Here is a 22,757-nt window from a genome sequence, read left to right on the forward strand (position 1 = left end):
ATTGGAAGTGATTTCATGGCATTTGATTAGCTGATACACCACTTTTAGCAATATTCCAGCAATATCAAGGTGAGGGACACCAGAAATGGGCATCACACATTGTACCCATGTAGGGAATCGAACCCATGTCCTCATAGTGACAAGTGAACACTTTAACCTCTAGGCTACCCCACCCTCCCTCATTTTTGCACTGAATGAGATCCTTGATACCGTTATGTTTTTGACGCCCGTGATTAAATAAACCATCTGTGAAGTTATTAATGTTTATGTATTTGTTATGTGGATTTACACAGTGTGCACTGTTTCTTATGTTTTTTTCCTCCGTAAATGCAAAATATGTTGAAGTCATTTCTTTACTGAGCAGATAGCTATCTGATACAGACAATTGATGCACATGGTGAAAGAACCCTGCAATGTAATCACTTGTGAAATTAGTTGTAAAAGATACTTTAAGAACCTCGTTATCCTGTTATCGTTATCAATTACGTACATTGATGGATTGACATTGGAGCTTTAGATTGCAGCATCTCTCCGAGTTCTTCAGCTTTTCAGCATTCTGCCTCAGGCCATGGCAAAATTTCAGCCACTTTGTCCTGACTGTGTACCTATATATGGAAGTAGTTTCCCAGTCTCTAATTGTTCCCGCTGGTGTTTTCAGAGACCCAAACATTCAGAAAATGCAACAAAGACAGGAAGAGATGCGCCGAGTACGAGAAGAGATTGAACGTCAACAGGAGGAAGAGTATGCCAAACAGGAACAGGAAAAAGGTAGACTTTTTGTTCACGTTTTCGTTTCCAGTAACATGTTTTTTGCTTGTGTTTCTTTTTTTGATGCATATTTTAATTAAGAATTTCTTGAATTTCAGCTTTTTATGCCAGTTCAATCATTGTTTTGGTCATAATTGTTTTTCATATCATTAAAATATGACATCCATTGTTTTCTTTGATGATATTGTTTATTTCTTGGTAAGTCTGAAACCCACTCTTTTAGTTTTCATTGATTGAAGTATTCATTCATTTGTTTTCCAGAAACAAGAAGTGAGAAATGATTTTTTTACACAAATTTACCTAACCCTACCTTTATTCAGTGCACTTCAGTGCAAAAATCTTGAAAAGGTTGTATAAGGAGGAGGAAAAATTATGGATTAGACGGCGACATTGACCTGTTTTGACCATTGATCAGCATAGACCAGTTGTAATCGCCTCCTCTCTTCTTGGCCAATTGCCATTGTGTGGGCAAGGGCAAGTCGAGACAAAGTGCATTTAGCTACATTATTGTACATTAGATGTTTAAGGTGTGTGTGTTTTGGAAATAGGACATAATTGGATTGTGGAGCTGTGTTTGGGGCAGGGTGTTACTTAATGGTAGGCCTAACACGGTTATGTCCAACTTGGAACAAGCATAACCAGTGCCATTTAGGTTGACATATGACTTTATAATGTTATTGATCGAAGAAAGTGCTGCTATTTTAGACTATTACTTGCGTGATCAGGAAAAAAGGGTTTTACTTAATACAAATATGTTCCAGCCAAAATGTTGTTTAAAACTCTTAACATGTTAGCTGGTTCATTTATTCTCAAGACAGCTACATCACTCAAATGTTTGTCAACTACTTTTAGTTTTTGTATATTGCAAGGTAAAGGTAGTAATCAATTTGTATTATTTTGTCTTGATGTTGGAAATGTATTCAAGCATGAATAGTTTGGACTTATATCTGATTATTTTATCAGGAATGTTTAATAACGGCTTCTTTCTCCTATAAATGCACTAGTAACTGCACAGATCTTTGAAGGTGAGGTAGGAAGGACACAATATTTCTCATTACCTCCCTTTGTTGAGTTTGGTTCCTGTTTTGTCCAGTAGATGGTGCTGAAGGCAGTGGGTCAGAGGACACAGGTAATGCCAGTAATGGTGCAGAGGCCGAGGGTGAAGGTCAGGGGTCCCCTGATGAGGAAAAACCGCGACCTGCAATTCCATCTTTTGCTGGCAAGTTTTGCATCCACTAACGTCCAGCTTGGAATACCCACTAACTGCCCTCAGCACGGGTGTTGCCAGTGAAAGTCACATTCTATCTGTTAGGGTTATATGACACACAGGCTCCATGGAGATCCAGTTTGGCTGATTTTCTCCAGGCCCTTGTGTCATTTCTTGATTGACATGAAATGTATATATATATGTCCCTCACTCTACTGACAGTGTGAAAACAGAGACAACGTTTTTAAAAGGGTTTTCACCATAATGGTTGTTGTCACCTGATTTTGTGCATGTTTTGGATGGGACAGATATCAAAAACTTAGTCTGTGATAATGTAGACCTTTGAAAAATTACATTTACTACTTTCGACATAAAGTCTAGTTATTGAATTCTGATCAGTTTGAATTCCTACCTTGCCTTGCTTGCCACATACCAAACCTGGTCAGTGATGTGATCTTATTATTTACCAGAAGGTATATTAATTATCCAGCATTTACTGATAGCATTCAGTTTTGTCACCAAGATTATTATATCAGCTGATGATAAAAATTTATGGTATAAATTCTGCTAAAATTAATTTTGATCTTATGCTTCTGAACATTTGAAACTTTGAATTGTTTTGGCCATTAATGTTGATCAGAGCTCATTCTGTAGACATGCTCCAAATATTCTGTTTTATGTATCCGAAAGATATTTCTCACTGCTAAAGATGCTGTTTTTTGTAGCCAAACGTACCACAGGAACTTGGATTAAGTTTTAGGGAAATGCCTAGATTTATGATGAGGAAGCAAGCTCTTTCTGTTATTTCCTTGAAGTCCACAATTGCTGTTAGAACAAACAATGGTTTTATTTTCAATAGTGTCTTGACTGATTGTTTCTGTTTTGTACAAAAGGGACGAATTATGTATTTATGAAAACATTCATTGCACCCTGACAGATGACATGTGACTTTCATGTGGTGATACATACTCTAACACCCCTGAATTAACCTTTGACCTTTGAGGGGAGATGGAGTCCCTTACACCTGGGACTGGATGACCTATGACTTAGACTGAGACAGTGATATATAATGTATTATGCTTCCTCTTCATCTTAGGTTTCCTTTGAGATGCATAGTGGCCTTGTTGTGTTGCTCCTAACTGCTGTACATATGGTCATTGAATGTTTGTCAAATGCATGGCATAGGGTCCATGGCCACAGATTTGTAGACTGTCAGTTGTGATTGTCAATTGAAGTTGTTGCATAGGTGAAGTGTTATTTCAAAATAATGTTAGAACTTTAGTCATTCTAATCATGCTAATATATAAGTAATGGAATAATAAATTAATTAATTTTCATTCACGCCAAGTAACATTCTTACTTCATGGTATCACATCCCTAGAGGGCTAATGTACAGATAAGGGCTGGGACGGGTAACGCGGATACTTGAGTCAGGTGGGTACTGAGGAGGACCACATGGTTAGTCACATGATATAGTGTTTAATGTAAGAAATTCACAATAACTCCATGGTTACACTACAAGTCACTATTGTTCACATTTCTTTCTGACATTCCTTCTGACCTTTATATGTTGAGTAGAGATTCAGCTTCAGTCAACTTCAGTGTATGCATGACCAGATCGTTTTATAGTGTATCTAAATACTTTTTGCCAGGGCTCTGGTAGAACAATTCCTGACTGGACATTTTGTACCCAATTCTTGAGAGGTACATCGGGTACTGGGGTAGGGTTTAGTAGTAAGTAGTAAGTTTGGACTCGTCCCAGCCCAAGTACCAATGCCTTGAAGGAATTGTTAAAAGAAAGATATATGTATATGTGTATAAAGAAATGCCTCCCACCTCACATTATTTAAAAATATGGATGAAAATCTGATAATTAATTTATTATGGCCTAAGCTGTTCTCAATTCTTGATTTATTTGAAATGATCGTGTATGACATAATGAATGTCGGTTGTTTTACAGAGGTATATATAAACATAGTTTGGATTATAGAAATTTTACCTTTGACCTTTTTAACACTTGAAATCTCTTTCTCAGATGTGCAAGCTTTCTTTATGGGTATGGTATAAAGTGAAGGATGGGTTGAGGGATGGAACTAACTGGAATATAATCAGTCTATCTTGTACAATATATCAGTGTATAGTAGGACGTTTTCCAAATACCAACTTGCGTCTGCACTAAGTAAGCCCTATTCATGAAATGCACCATCGCCTTTCCAACAATATTTCCCTTACCATGCACATGCTGTCTTAGTTATATGCTAATGCTAACTCACTACCCACCCACCCACAGTACATGCTGATGTTAGAGAGAAATACTGATAAATTACTGAACACTGAGCTGACCTCTAGCACTGAATGAAGGCGGTGGGGTAGCCTAGTGGTTTGAGCGTTCGCTCGTCACACTGGAGACCGTGTGAAGCCCTTTTCTGGTGTTCCTTGCTGTGATATTGCTGGAATATTGCTTAAAGCGGCATAAACCATACTCACTCACTCACTTGTTTATGCGCAAAAGTGTACCAGTATTAGTTTAGTGCAGCATTGTACTGAGAAAAACCAGGCTTGTTGACTTGGTTGATACATGTCATCAATCCCAATTGCGTGGATCGATGTTCATGCTGTCAATCACTGGATTGTCTGGTCCAGACTCGATTATTTACAGACCGCCATCATATAGCTGGAATATTGCTAAGTGCGGCGTTAAACAACAAACAAACAAACAAACAAACAAAACTGAGAAAAACAGTGGCTCTGCTCAGTTTGGTGTTGGACACCTGTCTGAAATATCTAAAGATTATCAATAAAACTACAAGGTTAGCATATCTGGTTAGATTATTGGAAGAAATTATGGAATGGTTAATGCCATAAGTTAATACATTCTACTCATTCACCTTGAAAACATGAAGCAACCCTTTTTTACATGAAACATGTCTTTTGAAATATTGCATAGATTTGCTCGACTTTACTCTCTCAGCCCTCTGTGTGCTTGAAATGGCTTGAAACAAATAAAGCGTTGCCATGGTTATAATAGAAGGTATGGAATTTCAAAATCCCTGTGCTTTCATATGAGATTTAGATACACATGACAGAGGTTAGGTTTTTTGGTTAGCCCATTTTTGGGAGTGGTTTATGCTGTCTGAAATTGTTATGTTATGTTTAAGGGTGATACATTCTTCTCTGACTAAGCATACTGTCTCAGTATTTTACTAACTATGCTAACACTGACAATAATCTAATACATACTCTTGAATAGGGTGGTCTGTTTAACCTGGCATGCTGGTGGAACATGTAGAACTTTGCAGTGTTGTAGAAGACTTATTTGCTTATCTTTACTGGCTAAATGTTACATTCATTATAAACTCTTCCAATTATTATATTCATTTAAATAGTATGTACTTGTCAGCATGGACAAGTATCAGTTCTATGGCTGAATGGCTCTCCTAGCAAATATTCATCTATGTTAATTAATATTTGTTTTTGGATGTCACAGCAAGCATTATTCATACTGACAGTAGGATAATGTGCCTTGTGCTTGTGTGAACACCTGTGACGACAATATGTAACAGCATAATAGAATTCACATTGCATTGTACTTCACTCCTCTTTTCATTCAACCACGATCATATTGAGGATTTAAATTCACCAGCGGTACATGAGTGTTCCTTGGAATTAATGTCTACCTTCCACCTGTGTTGAAGTTTTAGTGGATCCATGCTGTGCTTTGTACCCTTCATGCTTTATGTACTCGCTTCTCAACTGCTGTTTTCTCTTGACAGTTTATGAAATGGACGATGAGAAAGATGGATTACTTGACAACCAGTATACAAACAACAATGGGAAGGCCTATCAGGCACCCAAAGGTAACTGACAGACGTCACCTGTCACCTACTGGTGGCAGCCATTTTGAAATGTCTGGTGCCATCATTCAGGTTCAGTTGCGGATTCTTTCTCTTGGTGGCAGGGATGTATGTGGAAATTTAGCTTTCTTCATCTCGCCAGTCTGGTGGAGGCCAGTTTCTTTCAGGGAGCAGAGGAATGCGGTTGTGGAAGAAGTTCCACTTACATCGGTTGATAGTCATAGCACTGTGTGGTGCAGTTGAATCTCAAGATGGCTATGTGTATTACATTGAGATTCATCTTGTGACAGAAATCATGCAACTTGAGACATCTGTGTTTTAATAAATGATATACATTCATAATCATATATTTCATCTGTGATGAACAACTGGGTTCTTGTGTCGATGATGACTTGATTGGAAACCAATATCCAAATAACACTGTGTAATGAGGGATGGGATTTGTTATGTGTCTTCTGTAGAAAGGAATCAGTTGTAATATCCTGGTGCCCTGATAGATGTCACAAGTGGGATGATTTCTGTCATGTCCGACTGTGCTCAGTGACTCCATCGTGTCCCGGTAACAGCCTTACACTGATACCTCCATGTTACTCTCATTCCAGTCGTACGGTCCACCGGTAGGAAACTTGCTGTAGTGTTGCCGTAGTTAGCGTGTCTACTGTGCTGTGGAGCACTCTATAACTTGTCTATATACTCTGTCTCACCTGGCTAACACCAGCTGCTCGCACGCTCATTCCAGTCACTCAAATCAACGTCAATTTCAAAAATAGGTCATATAAATTTTGATTAATTGCTACAATGTTGGTCTTTGCCAAATCTTAATGTTACTTGTCAGACTGGAATGCATTTGGCTGTAGAACTTACAGAAGAATTGATAATAGGAAACTGATGTTTTTTTAATTCCAGTTGACTGTTAACCTTTTTCCAAATTTTTCAATCATTCCTCATTTCTAAACATAAGACCTCAGGGCATGGTTTTAAATATGATTTGTTTCTGTTGAAAACACACTTGCAAGCACACATGACATGCATCTTTCACCACATTCACAGTTAACTAGTCATGACACTTAGTATTGATCACCCTGTGTGAGAGGTGCCCTCGTCAGTGAAGTTCACCTTATGATACACTTCTTAGTCAGGGTAGGATGCAGTCATCATACCATTGTCAAATAAACTGATCTAGAAGACAGGATATACATGGATATCAACATCCTGTGTATGGTTTGGTACCGGTACTTGTATTGCTTGCTTGGTACTAAACCTGCCCTAAAACACCACAGTGAATGAATTGAAAGATGTTGAGTTCTTGAGGCCTGTCCTGTCTTCTGTGATACTGCAGCTTTTAAAAGCCACTTAAAGAGAAAACTCAATAAAATCCCAGGAAAAGAACCATGAAAAAATGAATTTGTTGACGTTACATCCAAATATATATATATATATATATATATATATATATATATATATATATATATATATATATCTAAGGCCTTGAAAATACTTTTCATGGTAATATACTGTTCCCTGGAGTTCTAGAACTAAGCAAGTTGTGGGAGGTTAGCGGATCTGACAAGGGCTCCTGTGGAAACCAGTCATCATGTGTGTTCTCATGCTTGTGGTATATCTGCTTACACATCTGACTTTCTGCTGTTGATATCCTAGATATACTTATGTACACAAACAGAACTACAACACACCTCCAAGCTCCTCACACATCCAGGCAAATATGTCCTAGCCATAACAGAAAGTAGGTTCCACTACAACAAATCGATTATTTGGTCATAAGAATTGTCACTGTTTTCCAAAAAGAAAATTTGGGCATGGGTAGGGGGTTAGGTCACATATTGACATGCTGAGCTTTCTGCTTTGGGGAAACGAATGGAAGTCTTTACTCTAGGGTTTATTGATGGCATGTTCGAAATATTGTCATGGACAATTGTTGTAGAAGGCATGCGTCAACCAGGGGAACCTTTACCTCTTGAATTTTTTCAGAAGGAATCTGTTGTCATTTAAAAATGTATAAATGAAAGAATTTGTGTTGGTCGTATCATTGCCATCCAGGAGTACAGAACTAGGGATTACCCGGGTAACTAGTTTAATCCTGAGCAGTGAAGGGAACCCTATGTGATGGATATACCACTGGTATCATCTAATCATTTATAGCAGATCTATTCCCCAGGAGAATCATATGAAAAAGTACAGAAAAAGTACACATGTGGACTTATCAAAGACTACTTCCTTTCATTCATTAAGCTCCCTGATTCAAGTCACCTATTATTTCGATTCCAGGCAGTGTTTAAACCATAACTTGTTTCTCAAATCTTTCCTGTCTTTCTTTTTTTCTGAGTAGGCAGAAGAACATGTAATCAATTCAAGCAAACACCTTCACTAGAAATGGCTACATAGTTTTGGCCAAGCTCCTCACAGCGATAGTACGTTCCCGGAGCTCTCTATACTATCGCTGCCACCAGTCAAAACTCCCCACTGTGAATAGGTGGCCACAACCATGCTTGGAGTTGAACTCGCAACCGAATGACCGTTGTGTTTACAAACAAGTGTCGACTGTCGTGCGCCGAATACACTTATCGCTGCTAAATTACTTTCTTCGTTTTTCAGTTTGAATTTCTGTTTCATTAAAACTATCGTGTTATTGATATAATAAGAATGTAAGGAAGAAGTTGGTTGATTTTCCGTTAGTCTGCAATCTCGAACCAATCTGATTATCAAAACAACAAAGTAAATTCGTCTGGAAAACATGGTCAGTCGTAAACCTTTTCAAATTGAAATATGATGGCATTCCCAAAGACATAAACAAAAGTATAAACGTTACTACATATGGGGTTGGAGGGCAAATTTCAAGATTCTTGTAATGGCCGCGCCCACACTGGTGGCAGCGATGTTACCGAGAGTGTAACGAAGGTGTCACACGCTGGGAAGGAGCTTGAGTTTTGGCAAGGAAAGATAACTCTTCAGTTAAAATCAGGACAATCTTCACATTCATAAAACTTGTATTGTAAACTGGATCAACACTTATCATCAAAACTAAAACATATTGATTACCCTGTGAACAAATCATTCACACAGCTTGCTGTAAATGACCAACACAATGATGAGAAACATTTTTTCATGGCTCCAGTTAAATATTTGCCTGAATGTCTGTGAAGACATACCTGCTTCACACCAGTCCTTAATGTCCTGGCTGTGTAGCTTTGGCTGTTTAGGAGAGATAGGATCTACATACTTATTGCCGATTTGTAGTGTGCTTTCTATGGAGAAGTATAACCCATGTCTAGCTCACGGTATAGCCATGTGTTCTCTGCTAGTCATGCCTCCTGCGACACAAGCAGGCAGGCCAACCTGCTTTACCTGGACATAATATTTATCATCAAACATTTCTGGATTAACAGGTTATGACTTCTGAAATGTAGGGATAGTTGCACTGCTTCTTTGGCTTAGAACATTAAGGTTAAAGAGCAGTGTGGATGTTTTCATTCAGTTCAGTACACATATCCTTTTTCACTATTTTGACTAGTAACAGCTAAAACCCATGGCTACATCGGTGTATCAAATATTTAAGATGGATTCTTGACACTATGAGCCTCTCTAAACTTGCTTCACATTACCACCGTAGCCTCTTGTTCTTTCATCTTACATGGAACTTTATGCAAATCCTTGCCTTTTGATTTCAGCTATTTTGAACCTTTTTCATCTGTCTTTTATTTCTCTCTGATAAAGTGTATTAGTTACAGTTTAGAGAATGTTAAACATGTTAACTATGTGGATCAAAATATCTCCATGACATCGGTAGCAGATGCATTTTGTGTCATAAAAATGATGAGGATATGTTCTTATGAATAAACATGTTTATGCGAAATCGTTACTATGACAACTGTGATTTGCTTAAAAGGTAACCTAAAATAGCATTGTGTAGGTGTTGTAATCAGAGATTATTGGGGGAAACTGCATGTCAGCAATATGTCTATGGCTGAGGCTGAAAAGAGGCAATATTGTGTCAAAAGAATGAAGATGCGACAGAAAGGATTCCAGGTGGAAGCATAATGAAAAAGTATTGGAAAATGGTTGCAGAGACACTTACAAATATCGATGAACTTTTTCATCACGTAAAAGATAATATTACCCACGCCTTGTAAAAATGGCATTTTCTATGTTTGGAGAACTAATTTCTTTGAAGTTTAATCATCATCAGATTGTTGGTCTAGCTTTTGTGTCACAGAAGAGTTGCTATTTTCATCTTGTGTCTGTGGCTTGTTCTTCAAGGATATTCAATTCATGGCCATTACAGTGATGGAACACCACTTCTTTACAAGATCGGGTCAAATATAAAGCAGTGATTAATGAGTCTCGTAATTAGCAGATTTTTGGGGAAAGATATTTTTAACTGATTCTATTAACATTTTCTGAATTTCTGAAATGAAAATCAGAATGGATGAATAGTTAATAGAACTTATTTTCAAAGTGACTATTTCTGTCAGCAATAATAAGAATGACATGATCGTGAGATGAAACTAGACAACCAACTGCCATGAATGCATCCTGAATGTGCATGCATTGATATTGATGCATGGCTGTCGAATGGATTCAGATGAAATCTGAAAAAAAAAAATAATCCAAATTTAATCATAGTATATTAAAAAATAAAATTGCATGTGCAAAATGAGATTGAAATTCTTTGAATTAAGAACCCTGGAATACCATCCATAGTTACAATTCTGTATTTCTTAAACCATTACATCAGTAATTGACGATATGTCATCAAATGTTCTTGCTACTTTCTTTCTCCCTTCCTTTTCCCTTCAGTCTATCATGTTTTTCTGTGTGTAATTGCATCCAGGAGACGCTCTGGCTTAAGTTGACTGTTGTATGTTGTTTAGTGTTGTACATGCATCAGGCATTGTTTTGTTCAAACATGCATTTCTCCATTCTTGCATAACAACTTTTAAGAGAATTTATATTATAATGATAAATATTTTAGAAAAAACATATCGTAATAACTGCTGATCATGCTGATGATAATTGTTAATATTGTAGTAAAGTTTAATTTGTGTTGCTAATTCTATGGAAGGTAGGTGTCACAACTATTTAATTGATTTCAGTGTTTGCTTTGTGCAAATTTGATTCTTGACAACACAGAGTTAAGCAATAAAACATGTGTTTTGTACAGTAATTTTGTTAAGGGAAGGATAGCATGTAAATTTTTTTAATAGTTTTATCATGTTGTGTTAGAATTTAGGAATTCATTGATGTGCAGTCAGCGGCGAACCTTTGTTAAATTCAGTCATTCACAGTTCCCCTTACATTCCATCTCTAGTTTGCACCTGTCATGATTTTGTTTACATCCTTCCATTTTATCATCTCGGTTTTTTGTGGCAGCCTCTTTTTTTAATTCTTGACATTCGTCCTTAAGTTGGTTATCCAAATTATTTCTGTTTTAATTAGATGTCAGTTCATATTTATTTTTAAAAAAAGTACCTGTTCTGTATTTAATCCCCTGAACCTTATAACCTTGATTCTAATGATGCTTCTTGTTATGTTCATATCCTTATTTCTCTTCTCATCACTTGTGTTTGCATTTCATTTCTTTACTATTTCAGTTTGCTGACTGTCGGGCATGACTTTGATTTACTTACTTTGAACTACAGAATTTTATGATTAGATTTGTTCTGCAAGATTCGCCTGTCAAAGTTTCAGAGATTATAGAATTATATGTATTTGGATGTGTTGATTTGATATCCAATGTTGAATTTTCAGTAGAAGAGATGGCATCAGTTACCATTAATACTGTATGGCATTTGTGAAACTTTTATCCGTCATGATAAATTGCTGAGTGTGGCTTTAAGCAACAAACAGAGAAACTTAGATCTGGGTTCTACTTTCAATTAAATTGATAAATACCTCTCTCTGAAACATGATCAGAGGATATATATATTATATACATGGAAGCCAGGTTGATTTTCTCACCGTATTTCTGGAACAATTTATATCTCTGAAACTTTGAGCTGTTACTAGCTAGAAATGTGATGACAAGTGTTGTAAATGCTAAAGTGCATTGCATCAGTATACAATTAGTTGATCTACCATAAGTCTACCATTGGGAGCAAGGCATCTACAGACAAGTCGCTTAGATGCTGTCATAAATACACTATCGATTCCGAGTCAGTGTCATTTTAAAGGTCAGTGTTTGTTGCCCAGCGCTACAACTGAAATAGCATAACTTCTTTTGAAATTGTCTCCAAAGACTTGCAATGCTCTGTGACGGACATGGATTAGAGGCAACTTGTATCAATTATTTTCAAGAATCTTTTGATCTTTGTGAAATTTATCATTAGTTGAGTCCTTTGGTCTCCTGATTGAAAAGATCAATCAATGCGGAATTTCATTAAACAATGCTGCAAAATAAATCTGTGAGAACACAATTGAACAATTGCTTAATTTATTCAGACTTTGTTTTGGGCATTTATAGTAAGATTATTTGATATCAGATAAAACTGAAAGTTGTTGCTGAATTGGCAAACTAGGTTTATAAAATTGAAAAGGAATGATGATAACGAAAGTAATGATATGAAAGTTATGAGGTAAAGAGTTCAGAGAATATCAAGCTTTAAACTCTTGGTGATAAATATTATTGGCTCATCTTGACATAGTCAGTGTGAGCTTGTCTTGGGTATCGTCACTTGTCTCTATTAAAGGTATGCCAGTTGTATCTTTTTGGTTTGTACCAGAAAGTACGGGTTTCTTTCAGAAAAAAAAAAGATGACCTCTGCAATTATTATTTTTTTTTTTATCAACATACAACCTTCATGTCAAACTTCTCTTTTAAAATAATGGAGAACATAATATTCCATTTTCTGAAAAGTTACTTATTTCTTCCAAAAGTACTTAAATATGGTTTCCAGTATTGTACAGCCATCTTCAGTGAAGTAAGTGCATGAGGTCAGCTTGATACTAATGGACCTAAACTAGGACAACAACTGAAATTAATTGTTGAAATCTATGTCTGTGACATATGGAAAAATCAAATTATTTCTGTTTGTAATATCGGTAAATTACAAAACATTATCTCAAGTGTCTTTTTTTCTCCTAGTGGAAAAGATTGAATTCCTGTTTTTTTCAGGTGTTATTCGAATGAGTGCCAGTGTTATTCAAAAAGAAAATGTAATATATGAAAGTCTATCTTAATGATTAATATATTCGAATGATATTTTCAGTAAGATTGGTTCCAAACTGTTAAAGGCATCAACCAAGCAGGTTACATCAGTGATAATGGGATTATGTCTGTGTTGTGGTAACCCATATTTACTAAACTATTTGAAAATGGATATCAAACATAAACAGGAAAAAATATATTTTATGACTAGCCCCATTGGTCAACCAATTATGAAAAAAGTAGTCACATTTGGTTGTTATTATTTTACCTTGAGAACCTTTGGTCAAGTAAGCTTAGATCATAATAATATAAGGATTAAACATGTTCTGGCTTGTTGACTCAGCTGGCTGTTGTATGTGTCTTTGACCATTATCACAGTATAATGCTAGACATAAAGCCAAAAATGGAATTCTTGGCCCCAATTTGGGTGATATCAGGTGTCACGTTTTGTCCAGATGCTGTAGAACAGAATCTTGAAGTATGTCCAAATGTTTGTATTTTTAAGGACAACAAGGTTTTTACAATATATAAATGAACCTGATAGCTGAGTAATCCTGTATGGTGAGCTGCAGTACCCCAGGTATTTCACTTTTTGGATGTTGAGAATGACAGAAAATTATCAGTTATGTTTGCATCTAAGAAACAAATTCTGTTGTAACAGAGCATTGCGTTAATGTTTATCCTCACCTTCGGATGTAAAGTCTTTATGGCAATAGCGTCCATGTCTAAATTATGAATGTATGACACTTTACTGTTGAGTAGTATAGTTGTGACGTCTGTAGATGCCCCAGTTTGACTAGCGTTGCATTCAAGCAAGAACCTGTTGTCTTGTGGCCTGTCCAACAGTGCATGCTGAATGTCTTTTGCATGGTTCTTTGTAGGTTATGAGTCTGATGATGAATATGAAGAAATAGAGGGCATTCGCTACACTCGCCGAAACAAAGGCAAAAAATATGCTCTGCTCCAAAAAGACGATTCTTTAGAGCACGGCAGCCCCATGACCCGCAACATTCGGACCAATGGCGGGAACCATACTAATCATGGCCCAGATATGAGCTGCAACTCCAGCTCTTTCCACCAATCAGAAAAAAGGCATAATTCGGAAACTCAGTATTCATCTCCGGACGAGGTGGGGAGTGATACCGAGCCTGCATCCAAAAACGCCTACGTGAGAGATCCCCATGGAGGTATAAGTGGCACCTTGTGTACTCAAATAATGCACAATGCACATCGAGAAGGGGCTCAGGAAAAAGGGACTAGAGACATGCTGAGGTGTAAGGGACTGAAGTATAGGGATTTAATGTGTGATGTGCTTGACAGAAGTGTAGGGCTTAAAAGGGGTTGGGATGTATGGACTGGTTGGACACAGTTTGAGGGACTGACAAGGAGCTGAAGTGTAGGGGCTTAAAAGGGGTTGGGATGTATGGACTGGCTGGAAACAGTTTGAGGGACTGACAAGGAGCTGAAGTGTAGGGGCTTAAAAGGGGTTGGGATGTATGGACTGTTTGGACACAGTTTGAGGGACTGACAAGGAGCTGAAGTGTAGGGGCTTAAAAGGGGTTGGGATGTATGGACTGGCTGGAAACAGTTTGAGGGACTGACAAGGAGCTGAAGTGTAGGGGCTTAAAAGGGGTTGGGATGTATGGACTGGCTGGAAACAGTTTGAGGGACTGACAAGGAGCTGAAGTGTAGGGGCTTAAAAGGGGTTGGGATGTATGGACTGGCTGGAAACAGTTTGAGGGACTGACAAGGAGCTGAAGTGTAGGGGCTTAAAAGGGGTTGGGATGTATGGACTGTTTGGACACAGTTTGAGGGACTGATAAGGAGCTAAAGTGTAGGGGCTTAAAAGGGGTTGGGATGTATGGACTGGCTGGACACAGTTGGAGGGACTGACAAGGAGCTGAAGTGTAGGGGCTAAAAAGGGGTTGGGATGTATGGACTGGCTGGACACAGTATGAAGGACTGACAAGGAGCTGAAGTGTAGGGGCTAAAAAGGGGTTGGGATGTATGGACTGGCTGGACACAATTTGAGGGACTGACAAGGAGCTGAAGTGTAGGGGCTAAAAAGGGGTTGGGATGTATGGACTGGCTGGACACAGTATGAAGGACTGACAAGGAGCTGAAGTGTAGGGGCTTAAAAGGGGTTGGGATGTATGGACTGTTTGGACACAGTTTGAGGGACTGACAAGGAGCTGAAGTGTAGGGGCTAAAAAGGGGTTTGGATGTATGGACTGGCTGGACACAGTATGAAGGACTGACAAGGAGCTGAAGTGTAGGGGCTAAAAAGGGGTTGGGATGTATGGACTGGCTGGAAACAGTTTGAGGGACTGACAAGGAGCTGAAGTTTAGGGGCTTAAAGGGGGTTTGGATGTATGGACTGTTTGGACACAGTTTGAGGGACTGACAAGGAGGTTAAGTGTAGGGGCATGAGAGGGGTTGGGATGTATGGACTGTTTGGACAATGTTGGAGGGACTGACAAAGAGTTGCAGTGTAGGGGCATGAGAGGGGTTGGGTGTATGTACTGTCATGACGCTGAGGTTAACGGATAAGAGGAGACAGAATGGTAAGGAATGACAAGGAAGAGGTGCTGCATCTAGCAAGGACAATCCTGAGGTTTAGTAATTGGATAGGCTTTGAGACTGGAATACAGCTGAGTTGAAGGGATTTGATTAGGACTGGAGGACCTGAGGTGTATGTACTAACGCAATGAGTGACATCTGGGATTGAGAGTGTCCAGCGTGATAGGGCTGTAGTTGTGTTGACGTGAGGTGTAGGAACTGCTGAGTGACTTAGGATAGGAAATGACTGAAGAAGAACTGACTGTTAAGGACTGGCACAGTTCAGGCATATGCATCATATAGGAACTGACTTGAAGGTGGGAAGGGGTTGTTGCAGTAGCTGGCAAGTTTAGGGGGGTTGCAGTGAGGGCTGCAGACCAGTGATGGTCTGGGCAGAGGTTGAGGTGATTCTCAGTACATACTAAACACATCATGGACAAATAGTGAACATATTCTGGTGCGGGGTAGATACTGGGTAATATATATGAATGTGTATTCGATATGTTATGAGGTAGTGATAGTTAAACAAAACTGAACATTTACAAGTCATGCAAAAGGGATACTGAGAATGTCATTAGGGTTTGTTCGAGGCAGTTACTTAACAGATATGCTGTGCCATACTCAACAACAACAGGTAAATATATATAGTCAAATATACAGGGCTTATAAATGGAATGATAACCGATGAAAAGAAGGTACCGGAAGTATCATATATTTAAGCTCAGTACAATGTGATATTAAATATGTTAAAAAAACTCCCTTTCTTAAAATATCGATGTCTACATTATTTCAAGTGCAAAATAAGGTATGTATTCATCTCATTGTTAATAATAATTTGATACAGCAAGCCTGAGCCTAGTTTACATCTGTTCAGTCTAGTAAGCTAAGCCCGTAATAATTTAGAAATGAGATTACAATCTACAGAAAATGATGCTTTTAGCCAAGTTCGAGTGAGAAGACTTTTAAGTTTTTTGCATGGACTGATACAGTAGTCCCCGTGGGGATGCCAGCGAAGGTGCCACATACCCAATGCTAAGTCGCTTGTCATAACAGCAGACAAATGAGGCTTGGGATCTGATGCTGTGAGACTTGGCTGGTTGTGTGTCATACTGTGATGGATCATTGTCCTTGCTGTCAGCTGCTGGGCTGCCTGGTCCAGATTGCTGCCTGTGGCTTAAAACAACCTTCACTCACACATTCACAGATACAGTTGACATTAATTTGAAGCTGAAACAAGTCTAAAGAAGGTTTAATGAGTTGATTGTCCCTTGCAATTTGATGTCTTGTTGACATCTGAATACCTTACCTGCAGACTTGAATAAACAAACTTCTGATCCATTGTTGTTTCTGCATACTTAAAATGATGTACTGTACAGTCTGTATTTATAAGAACGCTCAACATTTTATATCTGACTGAAAAAATCTTAAACAAATATTTATGGACCCTACAACTAATAGGAAATATTGCAATGAAGAAATCTTTGACAAGCTTGCTTTGTCTACCAAGTTTGATAATATGTGAATTGATGCTTCTGAAAGTTATTGTTCTCTAAACTTGAAAGCCACCTATAATTTCAAATAATTCAAGTTTATCATGTATTAATGTTGTTCATTAATTGTCCTTTACAATGGCTCTAAAGAAACGTGTTTGAACCACAATTGTTGATTTTGAAGCATAAATCTGACTTAAATAATTAGTATCTAAATTTTTGCCAGATTTTGTTATTTGGGATATTAGGCAAAACCATGAGTCTTTCACTGACAGGAAGGGGTTCACCACTCTGAAGATTATGAGATTCTGTTTGCTGATGCGTGAGAGTATGTTGCAGACTCGGACACAGATGAGGAGACGGACCGCTTGCTGCAGAAACAGTATCAGCGACGGGACCAGTATGTGGAGATTCCTGAACTCAGTGAACCACCTGTCAATAGAAGTGCTCAGGTATACCGCCAGCCTTGCTCCCTATGTATGGAGAAAAGGTTGGGGATTGAAATATAGTCATATGTATTGATATATACATGAATTGCAAGTGATTCTATGACATTTGACTGGCTAACCAAGCAATTATTGTGTTTGTGTTCCATTATTCCGCCAAGAATGAGTCCCAGCAGTATACTAATTCCTGATTGGCTGATAATTAGGGCTGAATGATTTCACTAACTTCCTATTGTTGGCTCCAGTCTTTTGTGTTAATGATTAAATAAGCAGTCTGTGAAGTTATTATGGATGACATACTTATTTATAAGAATTTACTAAAGTATGTTTTTTGACACTATGTAAATCTGCCTAGCAAGTATGCACACTGGTGTTTTCTTTTATACCTCCATAAATGCAAACATTATTTATTGTATTAGTCTCACATTATAAACATGTCTGTTCAAGATTTGGGTGTTGACAGACAGTGTATAAAATTCCCCCAAATTTCAGTCAGACAACCAGACTGGCAACATTACAAAAAAAACAAACTAGATAAAATGTTGCCAGTCCAGGACTTTCTGAACTAAAGATTAAAGGTAACAAAAAATTAACCATAAGAAAAGCACTGTTTAATATTAGTTCTCAGAAAATAACAATAAACTGGTTGATTGTCAACTTAGTATCTTTAACTCTCGAACATTGGGCGTGCAACTTTTCAAAACTGACCGCCCGTCTGCAAATAGACCTTCTCTGACTGTCGGGCAGGCAGGTATTTTAAACACAGCATCATGCTCACAGTCTAGAATGGAGACTGAAGCTACCTACTGTTATAATCAGAAGCTGAACGTTGTCAGGTTGTTGAATGCTGTGATGTCAGGTTTGCAACTATCAGAATATTCTTTTTGCGGTGACAGATAGGCAGAGTTTTCAATGCAAGATCTATTTTCGGAGACATCGTGGACAACACTTTGCCGTATGATCCAAGGGAGATAATTAGTAGAATTCTAACGTCTGGATCTTCAGATTATGTATTTTGTATTTATGCAGTTTAGTTAAGAGTTTGGATGTTATGCTGTTTGTAGCTGTTCTTCATATATAAAGCCAGGCAATTTATTTGCTTAACAATTTGATAATGGAGTTTATAGGACATATTCCAAGGGAGGCAACCCATTTTGTTGAAATTGGTTCATTATCTTTTTTCCTTGAAGAGAAAACTTATCAAGCTTGTGTACAAATATTTAAAAACAGTCACCAAAATATGAAACCAGAGATGCCAGGTTTATCAAGTACTCAAATTATCCCTATCAACAGCCAGGTTGTACAGTGAACATTCGATCAGATGATAGCTGACTAATTCTTTGATTTGTTGTTTCAGGCCGAGAAGCGCCGTTCGCGCGCCAAAGAAGGTGAGCAGGAGTCATGTAAGCAATCAATTTATTACCTCATAGTCTAGGTGTTGTTTGTCATCCGCATCCATCCTACTTCCTCCCGAGGTGAGGCCAACAAGATGGCGACCAGCGACCAGTCACGTAAGCCACCACACAGGAACGTCCAATCTTGAAGCACTAGATTAATCCAGACGCTGTCATCATATAGGCAATGATATGGCATAAGCTAGGTTCTTCATTATTTCGAGATAAACCTTTAACCATGTTAACAATAGAACTTCCATTTTTGAACTATTGGCAATTTGTCATTGAATATTTACTGATTTGATCTATTGTCTATTGTCAGATGATTTCATCATTCAGTTAGAGAATAGCCCACTTGACATGCCTACCATATAGACTGGTGGCTGTTAGACTTGAGAGTGCACCTGCAGCTGGTGAATCACACAACACATACCCCTACACTACCCTGGTGTCTGTACTCCACCCTCCCTCCCTCCCTCCCTCCCTGTCCCACCCCTGTGGGTACATGCAGTCTGTGTTAGACTCCACTGTAGAGAGCTAGACAACACTGTTAGTGCTGCAACTGTGGGAACATGACAAGGAATTCATCAGACCATGTGGCCTTGAGATGATTTATTTAATACTGTGAAGGAGAAAAAAGGTAAAGTTTCTGAAAATGTAACCAGTATGTTTAATGTGGAACAAGGTCAGCTTGCCCAAAGCCATGTTAGTGCTTCATCTATTGTAGGTCTATGTTTAAGACATAGAAGCTATACATAAACCTGTGCTAAAATGTGTTTGTGCAAGTAAACCCTTTAACCCAGAATGGGAGATGCCGCCTTAATCATTGTAGGAATAATGTATTCTCAAGGTACATGGAAGTTACTTCAAATTTCCCTGTTGTCGCAATATGGTCATGTTCTGGAAGCAGAGCACTAGCAGAGCAGGTAGCTCTCGTGTCATGGTAGGCTTTCTTTATGGGACTTAACACAGCATTCTCACATGTTACAAAACTATTCAGCCATGAGTGTTGAGGTACAGGTGAGGATACATTCAGATGGACTCCTGGCCAATGTAAACAGAACTCCATTTGCATGTCAGTTATGACTGAAGTTGATCCAGTATGGCTTGGTGGACACGTGGGTTACATGTTGGGTATCCTGGGGGACTGAATGATAGAGAAGTGCTAGTGGTGTGGGCTGTGTCTTCATCTTTGTTTTCACTCGGATTAATTTTCTTCCAAACTGTTACTCTTTGTTCCCTTCCAAAACGTGATGGAATCCATCATCTGCCTATTTTATTAGACTACAATTATTTTAAACATGTTTTATAAATTGAGTGGGCTTGCAGTTTTGGGTTTTATAGATCATGTGGAAAAACAAGTGTTAGTTGTATTTGTGACTGTAGAAGAAAGGGTTACTTGAGGATCCCCAGGTCCTTGATCAGACAGGGTGGTCACAGATTTGACACAGACTTCATGTCAACTTGCATCACACATAAAACACATCCCCTAGAGATGGCAGATAACACACGTTTGCTGTGACAAGAAGCTACAAAGGGAGATAACTTTGACCTGCTTCAGTGAAGTTCAATCAAGAAGACAATATTTTTATCAGTGTAGCGGTAGGGTGCATGCAAATTCAATTTGCGCCACTTTGGTATCTCGATTATTTTTTTGCAAATATTTCTTTTATTTAGAAATAGATGCTGGTTACATCACTTTATTTTTTTCACATATGTTTGCCTTCCACTGACTGGCTTTGGGTATTTAATGTTGAGAGTCCAAATTTGGTGTGGGTATGTAACAGGTAAGATAATGGCCTGCCACATTTCACCTGTAGTTGGTGACATGTGGGATGGCCGTGAGTGTGAGGGACTGAACTGGTGGTGGTGGTACATGGTTAGAATCTGGGTGTCACTGTTGCCTCACTTCTCTATCAATCTTCTCTGCATCATGTTCCTTGCTCTGTTGCATTGCATGCTTTTGCGCTTCCATGCTTCTTTACACTGTCACCTTTCACAAATATAACCTGTAATATACTGTAGAGTCTAGTTACTGAGCACAAGAACTGTCTAGTCCAGTCTGGTGACACCGTGCTAAATCTAATGTATTAGGACTGGTATAGTCACATATGTTGTTTCACTTCATGATTAATATTCAACAGAGTACTCCATGTTAAGGAAACATGTTTTGTTTGAGTATGTATGACCACAGCAGTTTTTGTTCCGCCTGCATTCCCGGTGTTCCTGTCCTGCTGTGTGGTATTCCCTAGATACCTGTACATGTTGTCCGTGATACTGTTGACAGTTTAGGCCACTGAGACATGGTGTGTGGCTCAATAATTCTCCTGCAAATATGTGACTTCAAGATTGCAGTGCTGTTTTCTCTTGATGAACTTCTGTCTCACACATGCATGCTTTGTTCTTCAAGTACTAATACCATATTTCCTCAAACTAACAGATGCTACCAGGACAACGAAACCAGTTTTATATTTACATGATATAGGAATAAACATTAAAATTCAAAAGTAAATAAATTGAAGTCATGAAAAGCTGGTATGATCCTGGTAAATTTTGAATTCTATCATTTGGTTGAAATTTGTTGAAGGTTCAGGCTTTGTGATATGTAATGTATGTTGGTGATCCTGTACTTGTGAAAATGTCCTTCTTGCTCAGTCATCATACTTAAGATGCAGAGGAAAAAATTTAATAATGCAACATTTGACATTCCGTTTCACACGTTGAATAAATGTCACCAGTTCTCCATGAACATATTCCTCTGTCATTAGCTGTAAGTCTGAGTGCCAGCATTTGAGGACATGTGGTTCTGATGTAGACACTTGATGCAATATACTCTTTACTTGTCTAGTTGAGACTTCTATACTCTGTTAGAGTGTGTGTCTTTCAGCTTTGACATGTCATCTTCAGAAATCTCAACAAAACATGTTCTCTAAAACACTTTACTCATCCATGAGCTTCTTCAATGAGGACATTGATGTCAGTAAAAGACATCTTTTTCCTTTTCTGTGTGATCGAATACTTCATGTCTGTCGACTTGTAGCAGGCTTCAAACAAATAAAAATCCTTAATATTGACGACATTTGCTTTGCACCCAATATTTCTAAAGTCTTTTGAATGTTTGATGTTATGTTATTGGTGTAAAGTGATTGTTTTATCAAAACTGTGCGTTGAAATTCAAATCTGTGTGGCTCTAATTGGTGTGTTTTCAAGTTGGTAGGAATTGTCATGCATTATGGATTATTTAGATGTGTTGACAGATATCAGCATGCATTGTCTGGATGAATATTTTGTAACTTGATTGTCACTTTTTATTTTGAATTGGTCAGTTTTTAGCTCACAATGACCAAAGGCCTACTTGAGCTTATGTGATGGTGCAGTTTGTTTGTCCGTCCGTCATTTGTTTATAGCTTGTATACTATTATTGCCTTCTACAAAACAGCAATTAACAGACATGGTGGATACTATTAAAACAAGCGGAAAAAGCGTTGATGGTCAATCTCATTAAAATCAGACCTCAGTTCTCGCTACCGCTAAACAAAGATCTGAGGACATCCCATTACGGGTCACGTCAGACCGACCTTGCGCGAACTTTGACCGACCAATTGAATGACCAATCAGAAAGCAGCTTTCTTGTGCTTTATGGCACTAATTTCAAATTGGCGACTATGCTTCGAAACATATTTTGACAAATTCTCGATTACAAATTTGAAACCTGAACAAAAGAACATTCTGGAATGGCTAATAGATGGTCTAGATTGTATGGATTCAGTCGTTAAACCCGTAGCTATCGTTTGGAGTTAAAGTTTTTGGTTGCATCACATTCCGACTGTCACTTTCATAATCTGGTAAGCGATGCTCTGATTGGTCGGATGAAAGG

The 22,757-nt window shown here is 38.1% G+C and overlaps 1 protein-coding gene across 9 annotated transcripts in view; it reads left to right on the forward strand.

The window, feature by feature from the left end:
• LOC139477182 (uncharacterized) overlaps positions 1-22,757 on the forward strand; it is a 164,222-nt gene that overhangs the window by 29,006 nt on the left and 112,459 nt on the right. For 2 of the 9 annotated variants that reach the window (XM_071259743.1, XM_071259760.1), the window contains exons 4-9: positions 659-768; positions 1,862-1,987; positions 5,749-5,832; positions 13,873-14,178; positions 17,380-17,492; positions 18,844-18,889. In XM_071259743.1, coding sequence (XP_071115844.1) covers positions 659-768; positions 1,862-1,987; positions 5,749-5,832; positions 13,873-14,178; positions 17,380-17,492; positions 18,844-18,889 — 785 coding nt within the window. Of the gene's footprint in view, positions 1-658; positions 769-1,861; positions 1,988-5,748; positions 5,833-6,431; positions 6,447-13,872; positions 14,179-17,379; positions 17,493-18,843; positions 18,890-22,757 lie in introns of all 9 variants that reach the window. The other 7 variants (XM_071259755.1, XM_071259768.1, XM_071259749.1 and 4 more) reach the window with 6 other exon arrangements.

This window comes from Haliotis cracherodii, unplaced genomic scaffold (genome assembly GCF_022045235.1).
Source record: "Haliotis cracherodii isolate W230 unplaced genomic scaffold, xgHalCrac1.p SCAF_1, whole genome shotgun sequence".
NCBI classification, from domain to species: Eukaryota; Metazoa; Mollusca; class Gastropoda; order Lepetellida; family Haliotidae; genus Haliotis; species Haliotis cracherodii.